This window comes from Moschus berezovskii, chromosome 6, assembly GCF_049115385.1.
Source record: "Moschus berezovskii isolate FMDL1 chromosome 6, NW_MosBer_1.0, whole genome shotgun sequence".
NCBI lineage: Eukaryota > Metazoa > Chordata > Mammalia > Artiodactyla > Moschidae > Moschus > Moschus berezovskii.
Window position 1 is genome coordinate 76,010,486 of NC_142465.1, and position 19,279 is coordinate 76,029,764.

The 19,279-nt window shown below is 44.5% G+C and overlaps 1 protein-coding gene across 1 annotated transcript in view; it reads right to left on the reverse strand.

Annotated features, from left to right (window-relative positions):
* Positions 1 to 19,279, reverse strand: part of SYN3 (synapsin III) — a 446,058-nt gene that overhangs the window by 59,553 nt on the left and 367,226 nt on the right. Inside the window, exon 6 of the mRNA XM_055394942.2 lies at positions 8,793 to 8,855. Within this exon, the coding sequence (XP_055250917.1) occupies positions 8,793 to 8,855 (63 nt within the window). The remainder of the gene's footprint in view (positions 1 to 8,792; positions 8,856 to 19,279) is intronic.

Here is a 19,279-nt window from a genome sequence, read left to right on the forward strand (position 1 = left end):
AGGCTAAAAATCTCAAATAATGCTTAAATTCTCTTGAAACTCTAGTATTTTTTATTTTTGCTCCAATTCTGCATCGATGAGAACTTCCTACACAAAGCAGCTGTTCATTCCATTAATGTTCACCTCTGATTGTTAGAAAGTTGCTCTTTCAACACAACTGACACATGTTTCCCCCAGACTTTGGTCACATTTTTGGCTCCTCAGTTCAGTTCAGTCGCTCAGTCCTGTCCGACTCTTTGCGACCCCATGAATCACAGCATGCCAGGCCTCCCTGTCCATCACCAACTCCTGGAGTTCACTCAAACTCATATCCATCGAGTCGGTGATGCCATCTAGCCATCTCATTCTCTGTCGTCCCCTTCTCCTCCCGCCCCCAATCCCTCCCAGCATCAGAGTATTTTCCAGTGAGTCAACTCGTCGCATGAGGTGGCCAAAGTATTGGAGTTTCAGCTTTAGCATCAGTCCTTCCAATGAACACCCAGGACTGATCTCCTTTAGAATGGACTGGGCTCCTACATGTTACTAATACTTAGAAACATCCAGCCTACCTTCCCAGGACAATTCTCCATGTCTCTGAGGATGCCAGCCACACTGTCTCTAGCCCTCCCAGGCTAGAAGGCTCTGCCCTCCACTACTCAACTCATTTTCTCCTGAACACATTCATTTATCAATGATTCTCTCAAACATCCAGAGCCTGTTTACAGTCCAGAATGTAATACAATGTTCTAGCCATGGAGGGACCAGTGCAGTCCAGGATTCTCACTTTATTTTGGAAATCGGATCTTCATTGATATGCCCTAATGCTAAAGCTGAAACTCCAATACTTTGGCCACCTCATGCGACGAGTTGACTCACTGGAAAAGAGTCTGATGCTTGGAGAGATTGGGGGTAGGAGGAGACGGGGACGACAGAGAATGAGATGGCTGGATGGCATCACCGACTTGATGGACATGAGTTTGAGTGAACTTCGGGAGTTGGTGATGGACAGGGAGGCCTGGCGTGCTGTGATTCATGGGGTCGCAAAGAGTCGGACACGACTGAGCGACTGAACTGAACTGAATAAAGTTTAAAATCACCTTATTTTATTTTGAAATATAACATACACACAGAGACTTGCCTGGTATAAAGTGACAGTTCAGTGAGCTAACGATCACAGAGCAAACATCCACATACGCATCACCCAAGTCAAGAACTACGCTTGGACCACTCCTGCTGTACCCCCATGACCATGCCTTCCTCCTCCACAAAGGTAACTTCTATTATTTAATGGGCTTCCCTCATATGTCAATTGATAGAGAATCTGCCTGTAATGCAGGAAACTTGGGTTCGATTCCTGCGTTGGGAAGATAGATCCCCTGGAGAAGGAAGTGGCAATTCACTCCAGTATTTTTGCCTGGCAAATCCCATGGACAGAGGAGCCTGGCAGGCTACATGGGGTTGCAAGAGTTGGACACGACTGAGTGATTTTCACTTTACTTCACTTCATTCCTTTAAGGTAGTAATCTTCTTGCTTTTCTTAAAAGTTTTATCATCTTATATGTATGCCACATAGCACTATAGATTAGTTTCCCTGGCTTTGAATTTTATATACATGGAATCATATACATTGGCATCCTTTGGAATCTGACAGTTCATTCATTGGTGTGTTTGTGAGATTCAGGCATGTTGTTGTACATTTAGTTGTAATTTATTCATTTTCATTTCTGGAAAATTCCCATTTGCCTGAATTTGCTGCAATTTATTTATCTACTAATATTTTATTCCTAATGGACACATGGACTGTGTCCAGATTTTGGTAACTATGAACAAGCTGCCATAAACATTGGAGCACTCACACACATGCATTTAGGTTGGGTATACCTAAAAAATGGGCTTCCCTGGTGGCTCAGAGGTTAAAGCATCTGCCTGCAATGTGGGAGACCTGGGTTTGATCCCTGGGTTGGGTAGATCCCCTGGAGAAGGAAATGGCAATCCACTCCAGTATTCTTGCCTGGAAAATCCCATAGACATAGGAGCCTGGTGGGCTACAGTCCATGGGATAGCAAAGAATCGGATATGACTGAGCGACTTCACTTTACCTAAAAAAAGAAAGGCTTTCTAATTTCAGTTTAGCAGATAATAGCAACACATATTCCAAACTAGTTGTATCAAGTGACACTTTCAATAGAGAGCCAGTGGGAATTTGCTGTATGATGCAGGGAATCCAAAGTCGTGCTCAGTGACAACCTAGAGCGATGGGATGAGGAGGGGTGTGGGAGGGAGGTCCAAGAGGGAGAGGACATATATATATCTGTGGCTGATTCATGTTTAAGTATGGCAGAAACCATCACAATATTGTAAAGTAATTAACCTCTAATGAAAAATAAAACCAAACAAACTGACAATTTCACGAGCTCTGTGGGTATGTTCCAAATGTTCCTTGCTCTTGCCAACACTTAGAATTACTAATCTTTTTAACTTGAGCTAGTCTAGTGGTTTTATAGTGGCATCTCATTGTGGTTTTCATTTGCATTTCCCTAGTGATGAACAACGTTGAGCCCATTTTCACCTATTTATTAGGTGTTTATGGATTAGAGCTTTTGGCAACTCCTTAACAATCTGATTCATATTGAATCTGTAGCCAAATGAAATGGTTTCTGACAGAGGATGCTGTTTAGTCATAATTCCCTTATTGACTTCAGCTGGATTTTGGGTTCTGAAAGCAGGACCAAATATTCTTAGTGATAATGACAGCTAATACTTAACCGAGTGTCTACTGCATTCCAAGCACTGAGCTATGTTTGACATACATAGTGTCTCTTAATCCTCACAACCTAGATTGATACTGTTATTATCCTCTTTTTACAGGAGATAATACTAGGGTAGTAACTTAACCTAAGCTATCATAACTAACAAGTAGATTCAAATCACCAACTTTAGTTACTATAACAAATTGACTCCCAAAGATGGAAACACATGACTACAATTTTTAAAAAAACCTTTAAAATGATTAAAAGCTGAATAATAAAATGGACATGTAGCTGTCAAATGGAGAAAAATCATTGCAAAGTATGACACAGGATGAATGTTTATAACGTGCAAAGAGTCTTTACAAGTTAATGAAAGGACATGCACTTCAAAAACTGGTCAAATGTTTCATGGGTCCTGTAAATCTGGAAAATTCTGCACAAGTTTTTATGTTCTTCTACCCCCAGGAGGTATATGAGCAAACTTAATGAATCTGAGAAGTTTTGCACTAGAAATCTACTTTAACATGGAATTTTCATAATTGACAAACATAGCCTTTAGCATCCTGACGAATTAAATCCTTCGGAACAGACTGGTGAACTCTATAGTAACCACTGTGCTGTGCTTAGTCTCTCAGTCATGTCCAACTCTTTGCAACCCTATGGACTGCTGCCTGCCAGGCTCCTCTGTCCATGGGGCTTCTCCAGGCGAGAATACTGGAGTGGGTTGCCATGCCCTCCTCCAGGGATCTTCCCAACCCAGGGGTTGAACCCAGGTCTCCCACATTACAGGTGGATTCTTTACTGTCTGAGCCACCAGGGAAGCCAAAAACAACCACTACTTCCTTTGATTTCTAATCTAGTAAAACTTTCAACAAAGGAAACAAAATTAGTTTTGTCTCAGGTTTCTCAACTTTGATGCTATTGACATCTTGGACTGGATAATTCTCTGTTGTCGAAGGGGGGCAGTCTTAGGCATTTCAGGGTGTTCAGCAGCATCCTTGGTTTCTGCAGGGTAGATGCTAGGTGTCACTAGCATCCCCCCACCCCGAGTTGTGACAACCAAAACTGCCTCCAGATGTAACCAAATGCTCCCTGGGGGAAGACTACCCTGCCCCACCCCCTTAAGAACCATTGGTCTGGCCTTTCTGGTTTCTCGAGAACTCCTGTGGTGCCTCCTGATTACCTCCTAACTATGTAAGTGCTCCCCAAGCTGCACAGCACTTCACTCTATTCTGATCTCTCTGCCCTGTGGCATCCACTATTCTTTGTTTTAGTATAAGAAGGTCCATCTCTTGACTTGGAATCTCTCTTGTTTGTTAGAATTCCTTAGATCTCCAGGCACACCAAACCCTGTGGTTTCCTTGATGTGGAACCTCTTTTCATCCTTCCACCCTGCAGGTGGAATTAAGCTCCTTCCTTCAATCATCTCTACACTCCCTGCACAGCCTTCCATCAGACCCCCACCATGTGTTATACTTATTTATCTACGCAACTGTCCCAGTTTTTTGAGAGCAAGGACTGGGTCCTCTTCATCCTCTTATTGTCAGCACAGAGTAGGCGCCAATCAATACAAACAAAGGAGAAAAACAGACTTGAGGAGGATCAGGAATTTCAAGCATAGGATCCTGGGTGAATTTCCAGAAAAACTGAGTTAACTCACAGCCTCTTTACCAGTTTCTTCCTGGAAATGTTCTCCCTGCTTCTCTTCAGGCAGACAATCTTTCTTCTGGAGAGAAGGTGAAAGTCCTGTAAAAGGTACCGTCCTGTTTTTCTCCTCCTCAGCCATGAATATGACATCATCTGCTCATTTAGCATGCCCAGACCGTTCCTGATACTTTTCTCATTCGAAACAGAAAGAAAAAAGCCCTTTTCCCTTGATCTCAGCATTTTCTGCAAACCTCAGTTTATTCCAGCCAGTGACACTTCTCTTCCTTAGAGATGAGTCCTCCTTTCCATGTTCTGGGAGTTCCTCTTGGGCCTGCATCTCTGGGAGGCATCCCCTCCTCTGACATTGCGTCAGTCTCTTTAAGTGTTTCCTTCTTTTATTTCCTGTCTGGGATTATTTTAAGCTTTAGAAACGGAATTTAATTCTTGGGAACCTTCTAGCTTTACAAAAGCTGTCCAAAATGGCAGCAGGGGGCAAGAAGAAAAGGACATTTTTGAGAAAAAATAGTAAAGGGCAAGTGACAGGACATGACGACCATGTGGACAGAGGAGGGGAGATGATTCCCAGATTTCTGTTTGAAGACAGTGGAGGGACTGGTGATTCCTGCTGTAAAGAGGGTCCCAGGAAGAGGAGGAGGATGAAGACAAGGAAGGAGAGTGGGCTCTCTGAAAAGAAAATGGGTGTGGTCTGGGACTTTAACAGTCTGAGGTTTCCTGGGGGGACCAGTGGCGATGCAGGGAGGTAACTGGATAGAAGAGCCCGATGCGCTGCACAGCAAGTGCGACTGGAGGGCTGCTCGTGTGTAGACGGGAGCTGCAGTGGAGAGAGGAGCCGAGAGCTCAGATAGTGTGTGCTGATGGAACAGACGAGGCTAAAGATGGAGCAGGAAGGGAAGCCCTTGAAGGAGACGGTGAAGGAGCGGTCAGAGAGAGAGCCAGAGATCCAGGAGAGGGGCATGAATCTCAGGACAGAAAGGAGGGCCAGCAGCTTCAAATGATGTAGGGACAGAGATAAGATCACTGAATTAGCAGCAGAGGGTCACTGAGGACCACGGGGAGGGCAGCCTTATGAGGGCAGGGAGCTGTAGTCAGATGACAGGGGATGGAGGAGAGGTAGGGAGAACAGGCAGTGGGGAACAGGCTTAGGGTGAAGAAGGAGTCAGTCAACCAAGCAACAAACTGAGGGGCTAGGGTGCACCCGGGGCCACTGTGAGCAGTGGGAACAGTAGGGAGCAAACAGTGCCCTCACAATGTGTACTTTTTAGGGAGCGGAAATAGGGCTTTAAAAAAAAAAGTTACTTTTTTCTTCCAGTTTTACTGCAACATAATTGATAAAAAGATTCATTTTAAAGATGTTTATAAGAAGTATCATCATTTGCCAGATGAGGAGGCCAAAAGAAGTTAGATGGCAACTTGCTCCAGTTAACATAAAAGTCAGAGCTGAGGTCACGCCCTGACCTGTCTGACCCTTTCCATCCTTTGCTGCTTGAAGGGGATGGAGGTTAGGTGAAAAGAGGTTACACAGAAGGCATATGGCAAGGGAAGAATGGAGGTGCAGGGTGCAGGGTTATTCATGGTTGGACTGTGCCTACACAAAGCAAGGTTTCTATTGGCCCCTGCTGGCACACAACTGTGCTGGGCCTCGTATGTGGGCTCAGGTTCCTCCAATGGGGACCGCAGGCACTGAAATCTACCTGTTCTCAAATGGTCCTGTTTGAGCCAGAAGCTTGAGAGGTAGCCTGTTGTGGCCCCACCCCCAACTTCCCCATCCCCATCCACCTTATTTAGGAGTAAATCTCTAGAAGCACAGGCACTGATCAATATCCCTCCACGAGATTTATAGAGAGGTACCAGAAAGAGACAGGGTCTTTCTTCCTCTGGGACGGTGAGCTTAGGGACGAGAGCAGGCCACCCACGTCTGTCTAACTCAACCATCTGAAGAAAACACCAGGTAGAGATAAATAGGACCAAGAGCTCCGATATTGTTTGAGCTCCTGGATCCAGCTTTGCCTGAATCTATCAAGAATTATCCGACATACACCAAAATAAACTCAAAATGGATTAAAGAGCTAAATGTAAGACCAGAAACTATAAAACTCCTAGAGGAGAACGTAGGCAAAACACTCTCCGACATAAATCACAGCAGCATCCTCCATGACCCACCTCCCAGAATATTGGAAATAAAAGCAAAAATAAACAAATGGGACCTAATTAAAATCAAAAGCTTTGGCACAGCAAAGGAAACTATAAGTAAGGTGAAAAGACAGCCTTCAGAATGGGAGAAAATAATAGCAAATGAAGCAACTGATAAAGGATTAATCTCCAAAATATACAAGCAGCTCCTGCAGCTCAATTCCAGAAAAATAAATGACCCAATCAAAAAATGGGCCAAAGAACTAACAGACATTTCTCCAAAGAAGACATCAAGATGGCTAACAAACACATGAAAAAATGTTCAACATCCCTCATAATCAGAGAGATGCAAATCAAAACCACAATGAGATACCATTTCACACCAGTCAGAATGGCTGCTATCCAAAAGTCCACATGCAATAAATGCTGGAGAGGATGTGGAGAGAAAGGAACCCTCTTACACTGTTGGTGGGAATGCAAACTAGTACAGCCACTATGGAGAACAGTGTGGAGATTCCTCAAAAAACTGGAAATAGAACTGCCATATGATCCAGCAATCGCACTCCTGGGCATACACACCGAGGAAACCAGAATTGAAAGAGACACATGTACTCCAATGTTCATTGCAGCACTGTTTATAATAGCCAGGACATGGAAGCAACCTAGATGTCCATTTGCAGATGAATGGATAAGAAAGCTTTGGTACATATACACAATGGAGTATTATTCAGCCATTAAAAAGAATACATTTGAATCAGTTCTAATGAGGTGGATGAAACTGGAGCCTATTATACAGAGTGAAGTAAGCCAGAAAGAAAAACACCAATACAGTATACTAACGCATATATATGGAATTTAGAAAGATGCAAATGATAACCCTGTATACGAGACAGCAAAAGAGACACAGATGTATAGAACAGTCTTTGAGACTCTGTGGGAGAGGGTGAGGGTGGGATGATTTGGGAGAATGGCATTGAAACACGTATGTTGTCATATGTGAAACAAATCACTAGTTCAGGGTCGATGCATGTTATAGGATGCTCGGGGCTGGCGTTCGGGGATGACCCAGAGGGAGGATAAAGGGAGGAGGGAGGTGGGAGGGGGGTTCAGGAGGGGGAACTTATGTAAACCCGGGGCAAATTCATGTCAATATATGGCAAAACCAACCAATATAATATTGTAAAATAATTTGCCTCCAATAAAAAATAAATTACTTAAAAAAAAAAAAACTATCCGAGACTTTCTGATGCTTGAACCAATGAATTATCTTTTGTGCTCTAACTTGAGTTGTATTTCTATACTTGCAACTGCAAAAATATGACCAGTACAGTTTGTCACAATATGTTGGAACCGAGCAGGACCCTCTTGGGCCTTCCTGGGACAGACCCCTCCCCCACAGCTTCTGCTGAGGTTCCTCTCTGAAGTATTTAGATAATAGTATCTGAAGCACACTTCCTGAGTTGTTTTTGCAGATGCTAAAACCATCACTGAATGGAAGAAATTAAAACTACTTGAAGATCATGAGTCTCCAGACCTACTGATGCCTAAGGACTGATCGTATTAACCCCTCTATGACCTAACCATCAACCAATCAGAGAATTGTGTAAACTGATCACATACCCTGAGACCCCCTCCCTCACCTGGCCTTTAAGAATGCTCAGCTGAAACCCTTTGGGAAGTTCAAGGTTTTAAGCAGGAGCCCCCAGTCCTCCTTGACAATCAATGCTGCACTCACTTTCATCACAACCTGGTGTCAGTAGACTGGCTTCAGAGCATGTGGGCGAGTGGACCCAAGTTTGGTTCTGTAACAGTGTCAGCTGTGACTGTGTAAGATATGTTTTTGACTTTTGTGGAAACTGACTCCAGGGGCTTCCTCCATGGAGCCATGGGCATTCACCACCTTCTAGGTGCTAACTCCGCAGGTGATAAAGAGATGAGTAAGACATGTGCTTATACACAGCTGTGGAGATGGTAAGAACCATCTACAAAGCGCCATACATCCACTTCTCTGAATCTACAGCCATGGGAACTGATTAGCCAGGGAGGGTTTGGCAAGTATGGACTGAGCTGGAGAGGTGACCCATGAGAGCTCAGAGGAAGGTGCGTTATGGCGGGGAGAGAGTGAATGTAGGGTTCCTCTAACACTCTGTTCTGGGAGGCTGGGCTAAGGTGGGGGTGTTGGGGGATACAGAGGGAGGGGAGCAGGTGGTCCGGGGGAGCCGCAAGAGTATTAACATAAGTGGAAGGAAGAGCTGCTTCTCATACCTTTCCCATTCCAGCGTGGGCATGTCCCAGCTTCACCACCACGGGGAAGTGAGGGGCTATGAGCTGAAAGAGACAAGAGAAAACCACTCATTAGCATCCCAGAGCATCGCCGCCAACACTCTGGTCACTAGTGCAACCTGTGAGGCCCACATAGATGCATATATACAGTTCTGACTGATTTCATGATGTTGTACGACAGAAACCAATACACCATTGTAAAGCAATCATCTTCCAATGAAGAAAAATAATAGTGGTCACACCAAGATGAGAACAAGCATTTATGGGCTGCACTGTGTGGGCGCTGTGTTGACCTACTGTCCTGGACTCCCACCTTTAAAGAATGATGGGGCAGCAGGCTGGCCTGGTTGGTTCCCTGTCACACCCGCAGCAACAGAACGCAGCCTGACCCAGGGAAGGGGCTGACACAGAATCTGTGCCACAGTCTATGTCTGGGTGAGACCTGTAAGGCATGCATGCCTCCCCCTGTGATACACAGGAAGAGGGGCTCAAATGGTCAGATGCTTGTCTTGGCCATGCTTACTCAGCTAGGAAGTGAGGGGAGCAGGACTGAAGCTAGGCTACGCATTTCCTTCTCAGGCTGTTTGTATGTTGTTTGAAAAAGGTTTGTGTGGCGTCTAGAAGTATACTTGGAGTTTTTAAGGGCAGAGGTTACCCCTCATCATTATTTAGTAATAATTCCAAGACTTGGTCAGCTCCAGAAGAGGTAATCATGTCCCACCCTCTATGCCGTACAGGTTTCTGTTCTGGTGCCTGTCCCTCCATCCTGGACTGTCCCCTGACACCCTGGACGTTCTGAGAGGAGGAACCAGGTCTTCCCTCCTGGTGCCCAGCACCTGGTCTGACACATAGGAGCGACTGTAGCTGCAACAGATGGTCTGCTGTGGGTCCCAAAGCCATGGTCTGGACCTCATCTCATTCTCCCCCACCAAGGTCCCATGAGGCAAGCAGTAAAGAAATTCTTGTAACACTTCACAAAAAGTCGAGATTCAGGCAGCTGCTGGGAAGGGGTGGAACTGGAACATGAACTGGGGTCTGTTACACTCCAAGCTCAATGTGACTTGTTTCCTCTAAGACCTAAGGAAGGGCTTCCTGCAATAGAGGCTGAATAAGAAATTTCTTCCCTGATTTCAGGCTAAAATGTATAATATCCTAGTGTCTAGCGTTAACAAATGCAGATTTTACAAAAGGCAATATTTGTTTTTGATTCCAAAAGCAACATGTTCAGTTCAGTCGCTCAGTCGAGTCCGACTCTCCGCGACCCCATGAATCACAGCATGCCAGGCCTCCCTGTCCATCACCAACTCCCGGAGTTCACTCAAACTCATGTCCACAGAGTCGGTGATGCCATCCAGCCATCTCATTCTCTGTCATCCCCTTCTCCTCCCGCCCCCAACCTTTCCCAGCATCATCACTATAAAATTTTGGAAACTATAATAAAGTACTATGTCTTTATGTATAAAGAAAACAATAAAAATCACCCTTGACCTTTAATGGTTTTGGTGTATTATCTGTTTCCTTTTTTTTTAATCTAAATTTTTTCTTTTGATTTGTTCTGTTCTTACAAAGTTGGGAGTATAATGCATACCCAATTCTGCTTCTTGCTCTTTCCACTTCATGTTATAAGTGGTAAGCATGTTCCCGGTGGTAATATTTGTCAGTTTAAAAGTTATTATGGAATATTTCACATGAGAAAAGACTTAAAAAGCAATATTGTGAATATCAATTAGCTTTAGCAATCAACCATTGTCCAAACAGTTGAAGCCCCTGATGTCCTTCTTTCTCATCACATTTCCTTCCCTCCTATCTCAGACATAACCATCATATAAATTACGTGTTTATTATTCCCTTGTGTTTATTCATATTTAACTACTACATCAGTTCAGTTCAGTTCAGTTGCTCAGTAGTGTCCGACTCTCCACGACTCCATGAATCACAGCACGCCAGGCCTCCCTGTCCATCACCAACTCCTGGAGTTCACTCAACCTCATGTCCATCGAGCTGGTGATGCCATCCAGCCATCTCATCCTCTGTCATCCCCTTCTCCTCCCGCCCCCAATCCCTCCCAGCATCAGAGTCTTTTCCAATGAGTCAACCCTTTGCATGAGGTGGCCAAAGTATTGGAGCTTCAGCTTTAGCATCAGCCCTTCCAATGAACACCTAGGACTGATCTCCTTTAGTATGGACTGTTTGGATCTCCTTGCAGTCCAAGGGACTCTCAAGAATCTTCTCCAATACCACAGTTCAAAAGCATCAATTCTTTGGCGATCAGCTTTCTTCACAGTTCAACTGTCACATCCATACATGACCACTGGAAAAACCATAGCCTTGACCTTTGTTGGCAAAGTAACGTCTCTGCTTTTTAATATGCTATCTAGGTTGGTCATAACTTTCCTTCCAAGGAGTAAGCGTCTTTTATTTCATGGCTGCAATCAGCATCTACAGTGATTTTGGAGCCCCCAAAAATAAAGTCTGACACTGTTTCCACTGTTTCCCCATCTATTTCCCATGAAGTGATGGGACTAGATGCCATGATCTTAGTTTTCTGAATATTGAGCTTTAAGCCAACCTTTTCACTCTCCTCTTTCACTTTCATCAAGAGGCTTTTTAGTTCCTCTTCACTTTCTGCCATAAGGGTGGTGTCATCTGCATATCTGAGGTTATTGATATTTCTCCCGGCAATCTTGATTCCAGCTTGTGCTTCTTCCAGCCCAATGTTCCTCATGATGTACTCGGCATATAAGTTATATAAGCAGGGTGACAATATACAGCCTGAGTCGGACATGACTGAGGGGCTGAACTGAACTGACTGAACTGAATCTGCAAAATGGGGACAATAATGCCCAACTCACAGGTTAGTTGGGAGAAGAAGAAATGACATAAAGAATGTAAAACTGGCACCACATAGAGGTTCCAAATCAAAGCGTGAAGTAGAGTTGCAGGGAGGAAGGAGAGAACTCTGGTTTTGTAGGGCAAAGAGAGAGACAAAGGGGGAGGCTGGATGATGGAAGAAAGAGAGAAGAGGCTCCAACGTAGCAGTGTCTGGTTAAGAGCAGGCGAGGGAGTGAAATGAAGACCAACGAAGGAAAATCAGGGGGCTACACCACAGGGAGTCATCAGAGGTGATTAAAGTTTGGCAGTTTTAATATGTAAGAACCTTAGCAGTCATCTTACCTATCCCCTGTATTAACATGTTAAGGCAGGTAGAATTTCTGGGAATGCTCCCTAAGATGTCCCACTCTAATCTCTGGAGTCTGAGAATGTGATGAGATTGTCATACAATGATTGGTCTGTTAAATGCACAGCTGACCTTAAAACAGGGAGATTATCTTAATCGATTCACATGAGCTCTTAAAAGCAGAGAACTTTCTTCAGGAGAGGAAGGCAGAGAGATTCGAAGCATGAGAAAGACTTAATATATCATTCCTATGCCAAGAGCTGAAGGCAGCCCCTGGCTGAAAGCGAGCAGGGAACTGGGGACCTCAGATCCATAGCTGCAAAGAACTGAATTATGTAGGTAAGAAGAATGAGCTTGGGGAGAAACTTGAGCTCTGGAGAATGTGGCATGCCAGCATCTTGATTTCAGTTGGATGAGACCCTAAGCAGAGAACCTTGTCATGCCATCCCATCCGATATACGTCAACTGTGAACTAATAAAGAGGTATTCTTTTAAGCTGCTAAATTTGTTAGAGAAGTAATAGGAAACTAATACATATGTCCTCCTAGATACTGAAGACCAAAGAGTGAAGTGGTTGTTTTCACAACATATAATAACAGAACTAGTCAAGCTCATATGTTTTGAGTCTTAATCAAGTCCTCTGTCTACCAAGGCACACTTTCCTGGGGACCATATGCATCTCTGAGGTGCAATAAATACTTTTTCCTAATCATAAGGATCAATAAAATAGTATAAGATCAAATCAATTCAGTAGGCACTAATTGAAATCAGAACTATTATGTGGCTGACTCTCTGTTTTATGTTGTGTAGGACACACAGAAGATTGAGACAGGGTTTCCTAGAGAGATGAACTATGCAATGAAAGAGCAGAACCAGAAGTACAGGGGGTGAGTCTGAGTGGGTGGTGTCATGAGCAAGTCTCCATAGAAAAGGAAGACTCAGAGAAGGATTCCGAAGGATGAGTAGCTTTGTGGGTGGGTGGAGGGAAGGCTTGGCATCCCTCAAGAGGTGAATGGTGCAGAGTACTATAGTCTTCCCATGAAGGGTGTTTAGATTCTTCATGAGCTCTAATGAATGAAGACTCAAAGGAAGGGAGGATTTATCTTATGATACTTAATATGAGTTTATCACCATTAAAGTGATTTTGGACATAATTTCTAAGTGGAATTAAATATTTGAACTGAGTGCCCTTCTCCAACACTCTTAAATGAGACTAGAGGAACATATTAATGGTCAAAAATAGTGGGAGTAGAAATTGACACAGAAAGTCAATCAAGGGAAATCTGAGAATTTACAGTAGGATATTTCAAAGAAAGTATTTTGAAAATGTGTTTAAAACAATGAATTTTCCTGATACTTTGAGAAAGTTTCCTTTGCCATTTTTTACTTTGGTTGAGAAAAGAATTATTTTCAGAACCAGCTTGCGAGTCTCTGAGCTGGTGTTCTGAGAAGGAAGAGGCAATTTGGGGCCAGATTGCTAGAGGCCTTCAAATCTGAAGGGAAGAATTTAGGTTGCTTGGATGGGCTGGAGAAATAGCTCAGCTCTGGGACAGGAGCATGACCTGTCAGCTGAGGGCAGGTTTAATTGTACTGGAAGAGGCTGAAGGGCCAGGCTTCAACAGTATGTGAACTGTGAACTTCCAGATGTTCAAGCTAGATTTAGAAAAGGCAGAGAAACCAAAGATCAAATTGCCAATATCTGCTGGATCATCGAAAAAGCAAGAGAATACCAGAAAAACATCTACTTCTGCTTTACTGCTTATGCCAAAGCCTTTGACTGTGGAGATCACAATAAACTGTGGAAAATTCTTCAAGGAATGGGAATACCAGACCACCTAGCCTGCCTCCTGAGAAATCTGTATGCGGGTCAAGAGGAAACAGTTAGAACTGAACATGGAACAACAGACTGGTTCCAAATCGGGAATGGAGTATGTCAAGGCTGTATATTGTCACCCTGCTTATTTAATTTATATGCAGAGTACATCATGAGGAATGCTGGGCTGGAAGAAGCACAGGCTGGAATCAAGATTGCCGGGAGAAATAGCAATAACCTCAGATATACAGATGACACCACCCTTATGGCAGAAAACGAAGAAGAACTAAAGAGCCTCTTGATGAAAGTGAAAGAGGAGAGTGAAAATGCTGGCTTAAAACTCAACAATCAGAAAACGAAGATCATGGCATCCAGTCCCATCACTTCATGGCAAATAGATGGGAAAACAATGGAAACAGTGAAAGATTTTACTTTTTGGAGCTCCAAAATCACTGCAGATGGGGATTGCAGTCACAAACTGAAAAGATCCTTGCTCCTTGGAAGAAAAGCTATGACCAACCTAGACAGCTTATTAAAAAGCAGAGACATTACTTTGCAGACAAAGGTCTGTCTAGTCAAAGCTATGGTTTTTCCAGTGGTCATGTACGGATATGAGAGTTGGACTATAAAGAAATCTGAGCACCGAAGAATTGATGCTTTTGAGCTGTGGTGTTGGAGAAGACTCTTGAGAATCCCTTGGACTGCAAGGAGATCTAACCAGTCCATCCTAAAGGAGATCAGTGCTGGGTGTTCATTGGAAGGACTGATGCTGAAGCTGAAAACTCCAATATTTGGCCACCTGATGTGAAGAACTGACTCAACAGAAAAGATCCTGATGCTGGGAAAGACTGAAGGCAGAAGAAGAAGGAGATACAAGAGGATGAGATGGTTGGATGGCATCACTGACTTGATGGATATGAGTCTGAGTAAGCTCCGGGAGTTGGTGATGAACAGGGAAGCCTGGTGCATTCCGCAATCCATAGGGTTGCAAAAAGTCGGACAGGACTGAGTGACTGAATTGAACTGAAGGACCAGAGAGCAATTTGGAATTGGTTACGACCGACTTGAAGCGCTACTGGTTGTGCTTAAACTAGGGTGGGGGTGATGGAGAGAGTGGGGACACTCCCAAAAAGTTTTTTAAGTTACATTAAAAAAAAATGGAACTATCATCTCCAAATGACCATAGGAACTCAAGACTAGGATTGTCTACAACTTTATCCTCTAATCAAATCAGTGTTTGCTTTGGTCCATCCTACTTTATAGTCCTCAGTTATATGTCCAATTAAAAAAGGGATATTGTGCAATATTAGAGAAAGAATTTTATATTTATTCACTTACCCTTACATCATTAATTTTTTCCCTATTTTTGCCACAGTTTTTTTTTTTTTCTTTTCTTTATATCCCTCCCCTACTTCCCACCTCATCCTCTGCCAGGTGAGGATGAGATGGTTAGATAGCATTACTGACTCAATGGACATCAATCTGAACTCCAGGAGATAGTGAGGGACAGGGGAACCTGGTGTGCTGTAGTCCATGCAGTTGCAAAGAGTTGGACATGACTTAGTGACTCAACAACAACAACAACCCACGCTCCAGCCCAGGTGACTGATCTCATTGTCCGGGTGATTTCTGCCCAATACCTGTTATGCTCCATCTTTGCAAATATTTATACACATGTATGAATGATACCAATTTTTTCCAAAATGGCTCTTTTTACCTCACAACTCATCATGTGTACTTCCTTCACCATGACAGTAGTACACTCCTAATCCCATAGTTTTAATAGCTTCACGATATCCCACAGGGCACGTGGATTGCAATTTCTTGGCCATTTTCCTATAATGTCCATTGGTGCCATTTTCCCTCTCTCTTTCTGCTGCTATGAGCAATACCACTAAATATCTTTGTACACGTGAGCTTCTATGCTCGTGTCATAATACCTAGTTAAGAGCTTCTCAAGGGGAGAATCAGCAGTATTTGGAGATATCCTGCTAGGTTTCTAGAGTCACATGTAAAAGCTTGAGAAAGAACAAGGATGCTATCATACTGCACCCTGGATGGATCCCCCCACTATATGCTCTTCCAGTTTAATGACAGCCATACTTATTGAGTGTCTCATAAGGGCCAGGGATGGTTCCAGGCACTCAGATTTGTTAGCATTCTCCCCTTTCCTGAAGTGACAGATAAAAAATCAGGGTCAAGCCATCTGTCAAGGTCAGCCAGTGAGGAAACGGTGGAGCTCCTCCACTGCCACCCAGGTCTTCTCCCCATGCTTCCCCTTTCCCTTCCCAAGCCATTCAATTGGGTTTCAAAGGCCACTCTTATTTCCACTCATTTGTAACATGCCAGCCCCTCCCCAAACACAAGACAGGTCATGGAGGACAAAAAACATCTTGTCGGCTATTTTCTCTCTTCCCTTCCCAACAATAGCTTTATTTAGTTCCCTGGGGATAGCAGGCCTACATCAGTCTCTCAGACTCCCTGTTCCCGCTCACATGCCCCCGGGGGCTCCAGAGTTCAGCACTGCCCAATGGCGTGAGAGGCCTGACATCCTGTTAGAAGGGGCGAATCAATTTTTGAAACCAGAGATCCCCAGCCTGATAAGGGCTCTATTCAGAAGTCTCCCAAGAAAACCAAGTAAGTGGGGGTTGCCCAGGGCTCCTGCTAGGCCTTCTCTTGGGGGGTTGGAGTCAGAGCAGTATGAGCCCAGATCAGGGTTGTACCAACCTCACCTTCAAGCCAATGAATTGGAGAGCTGGGACCTGAGTGGTCTGGGGCAGCTCCCCATTGAAGGAGGCAGCTCTCTGTATATTCACGAGTCTCTGGAGATTTAAATACACACTGTTTGGTCCTGGCTAAATGATGGAGAAAGCAAGGCTTGGAAGAATCTGGGGGAGGAAAACAAGGACCAAAAACTCCTTGGAAGGTTTCAAGGAGAAGGTGGGCTCCATCCACACCACTGAGGCTCTGCCTGATCTAGTTCTTCCTACCTCTTGTTTCATATTGTGTTTTCCCCTCCTTCCCACCCGAGCTTCTGTCTGCAAGTTATGTTCCAACACATGGGCCTTTCAGATCTTTACTGAATGAGCCTCATTCCCTCCGGCCACAGGGCTTCTGCATATGCTGCTCCTTTTTTCTGAAAGATGCTACCTAACACCGTTTTCTAGGACACCCCTTTTCAGACTTCACAGCTCAGTTGATATGCTCTGTCCCCAGAGTGCACTTCCCTGGATACTGGTCTGAAAAATAAGTGCTTCTTGAATCTTCTTTATCACACCATGAACTTTCCCTTCATAGAGTTAGCCACTGTTTGTAATTGCACATTTATTTTCTTTGTTGTCATTCTCTCAAATCCAAGGTAGGTGCTCTGAGAGAACAAGGTGCCCTGCGTGTTTCATTTACAGCTGCACCCCCGGCTCTGTCTAGGGGCCGGCATACAGTAGATTGTGCATGAAGGGTATATATTGGATGGGTGTTAGACAAAGGCTTCCAGCACAGGGAATGACGTCACATGTATACAGGTAGAGCTGCACAGAGTTTGGGGAAAACTTGTTAGTAAAGGTTGGTGTGAGTAGAGGCTTGCTGGGGAAGCAGTGGGAACTAGGGTGAAAATGTGGGCATGGGCAAGCTTGGGGGGGGGGTGGTGCTTACACATGAGGAAGGGATTTAGGATGGTTTCTGTGAACACTGGGCAGCCACTGAGGGTTTGGGTGCAGAGTGTAGACAAAGCAAGTTCAGGCAGACTTCTGGTGGCTGTGTTAACATGAGCTCCCATTTTGGAGCACTTATAGTGTACCAGGAATGGCGCTAAACACTTTACCTGTTTCGTCTCATTTAAATCTCTTGACACATCTATGAGATGACTCCTATTTTTAGCCCCATCTCCTATGGCTCAGTGGTAAAGAATCCGCTTGCAGTGCAGAAGATGCTGGGGATGCAGGTTCAATCCCTGAGTCAGAAAGATCCCCTGGAGTGGGAAATGGCAACCCACTCCAGTATTCTTACCTGGGAAATTTCATGGACAGAGGAGCCTGGTGAGCTACAGTCCATGCGGTCACAAAGAGTCAGACATGACTGAGCATGCATGCTATGCTACTACATATGAAGGAAGTGAAGGTTGAGAGAGGTGAAGATGCCTGCTTATTATTACTCATCAAGGAAGTGGAGGAACTAGGATTTGGCCGGAGCCGTCCTGCTGCTGCTTCTGGATAATCATGCTATTCATCATCAAGGGCTTCCATGTGTTCAGAACTGTGTCTACTTGTTGATTTGGTTGAAAAGGGTGGGTGGAGGCCAGCAGACTCATTAGGACAAGACTGGCTACTGTAATGACCAAGCAGCTTGGGGCCCGGGCAGCATGAACTATGGAGCCAGAAGGCCCCTAGGGTTCACATCCAGCTGACACCTATGGTTATGAGCCTGCGGGCAACTCATTGGCCACTCTTGTGACTCAGTTTTCTCGTACCCCTAGTAAGATCACTTGATGAACTGACATTATAATAGGCATCTGTCACTAAACAGTCACTGCTGGTGAAGAGGCTTAAATAGAGTTAGAGGATGTCCAAGGCCTGGCATGTAGTCAGACAGCATGCATGCTATGTGCTAAGTTGCTCAGTCATGTCTGACTCTTTCAGACCCCCATGGATTGTAGCCTACCAGGCTCCTCTGTCCATGGGATTCTCCAGGCAAGAATACTGCAGTGAGATGCCATGCCCGCCTCCAGGGACTCTTCCTGACTCATGGATTGAACCCATGTCTTTTAGGTCTCCTGCATTGACAGGATGGTTCTTTACCATTAGTGCCACCTGGGAAGCCAGTAGGACAGCAATCCATACTAGTTCTCATTTATTTCACATCTGTGATCTGAGGGGCATGGAGTGGGGAAGGGGATTCAAGGCCTGATGGACAGAATTCAGTCATTCCTGGGACACAGGAAAGAGAGAGAAGAAGGCAAGGAAGCCTGATGCCACATGGTCCGCAGGGAACTCAATGAAGGTTTGACAGATATGGGGAGGCGCAGAAACAGGGCTTGTTACAGACATTTAAAAAGATTCATTCAAAAGAGAAAACAGACACATCCTGACAGCTGCTTGATAAACCTTAACCTTTGTGTGTAATATCTGACAGAATCGTCTTGGAGTTTAAGTACTGCATGCTAAGAAAGTCCTATCTTGAGGGAGGAGAATGGACAAGATGACCTATGGCAATCCTTTCCAATCTTTTAATGCTGTGACAAATCTACAAATAACCAAGGTGACTGAAAGACAAGACAAAACATGTCATGACAAAACTGACCACAGCCTACAGGACTCTGTGATCTGGCTCCAGCGTTTCCCCGACCCCCACCCCGTCTTACCCATGAACCCCCAACAATTTCTCTACCCCAGTCTTTCTGGCTTTCTTTCGACCTGATACTGGCTTTGTTCCTTCTAGCCACAGGGCCTTTACACGTGCTGTTCTCTTTGCCTGGAACACTCT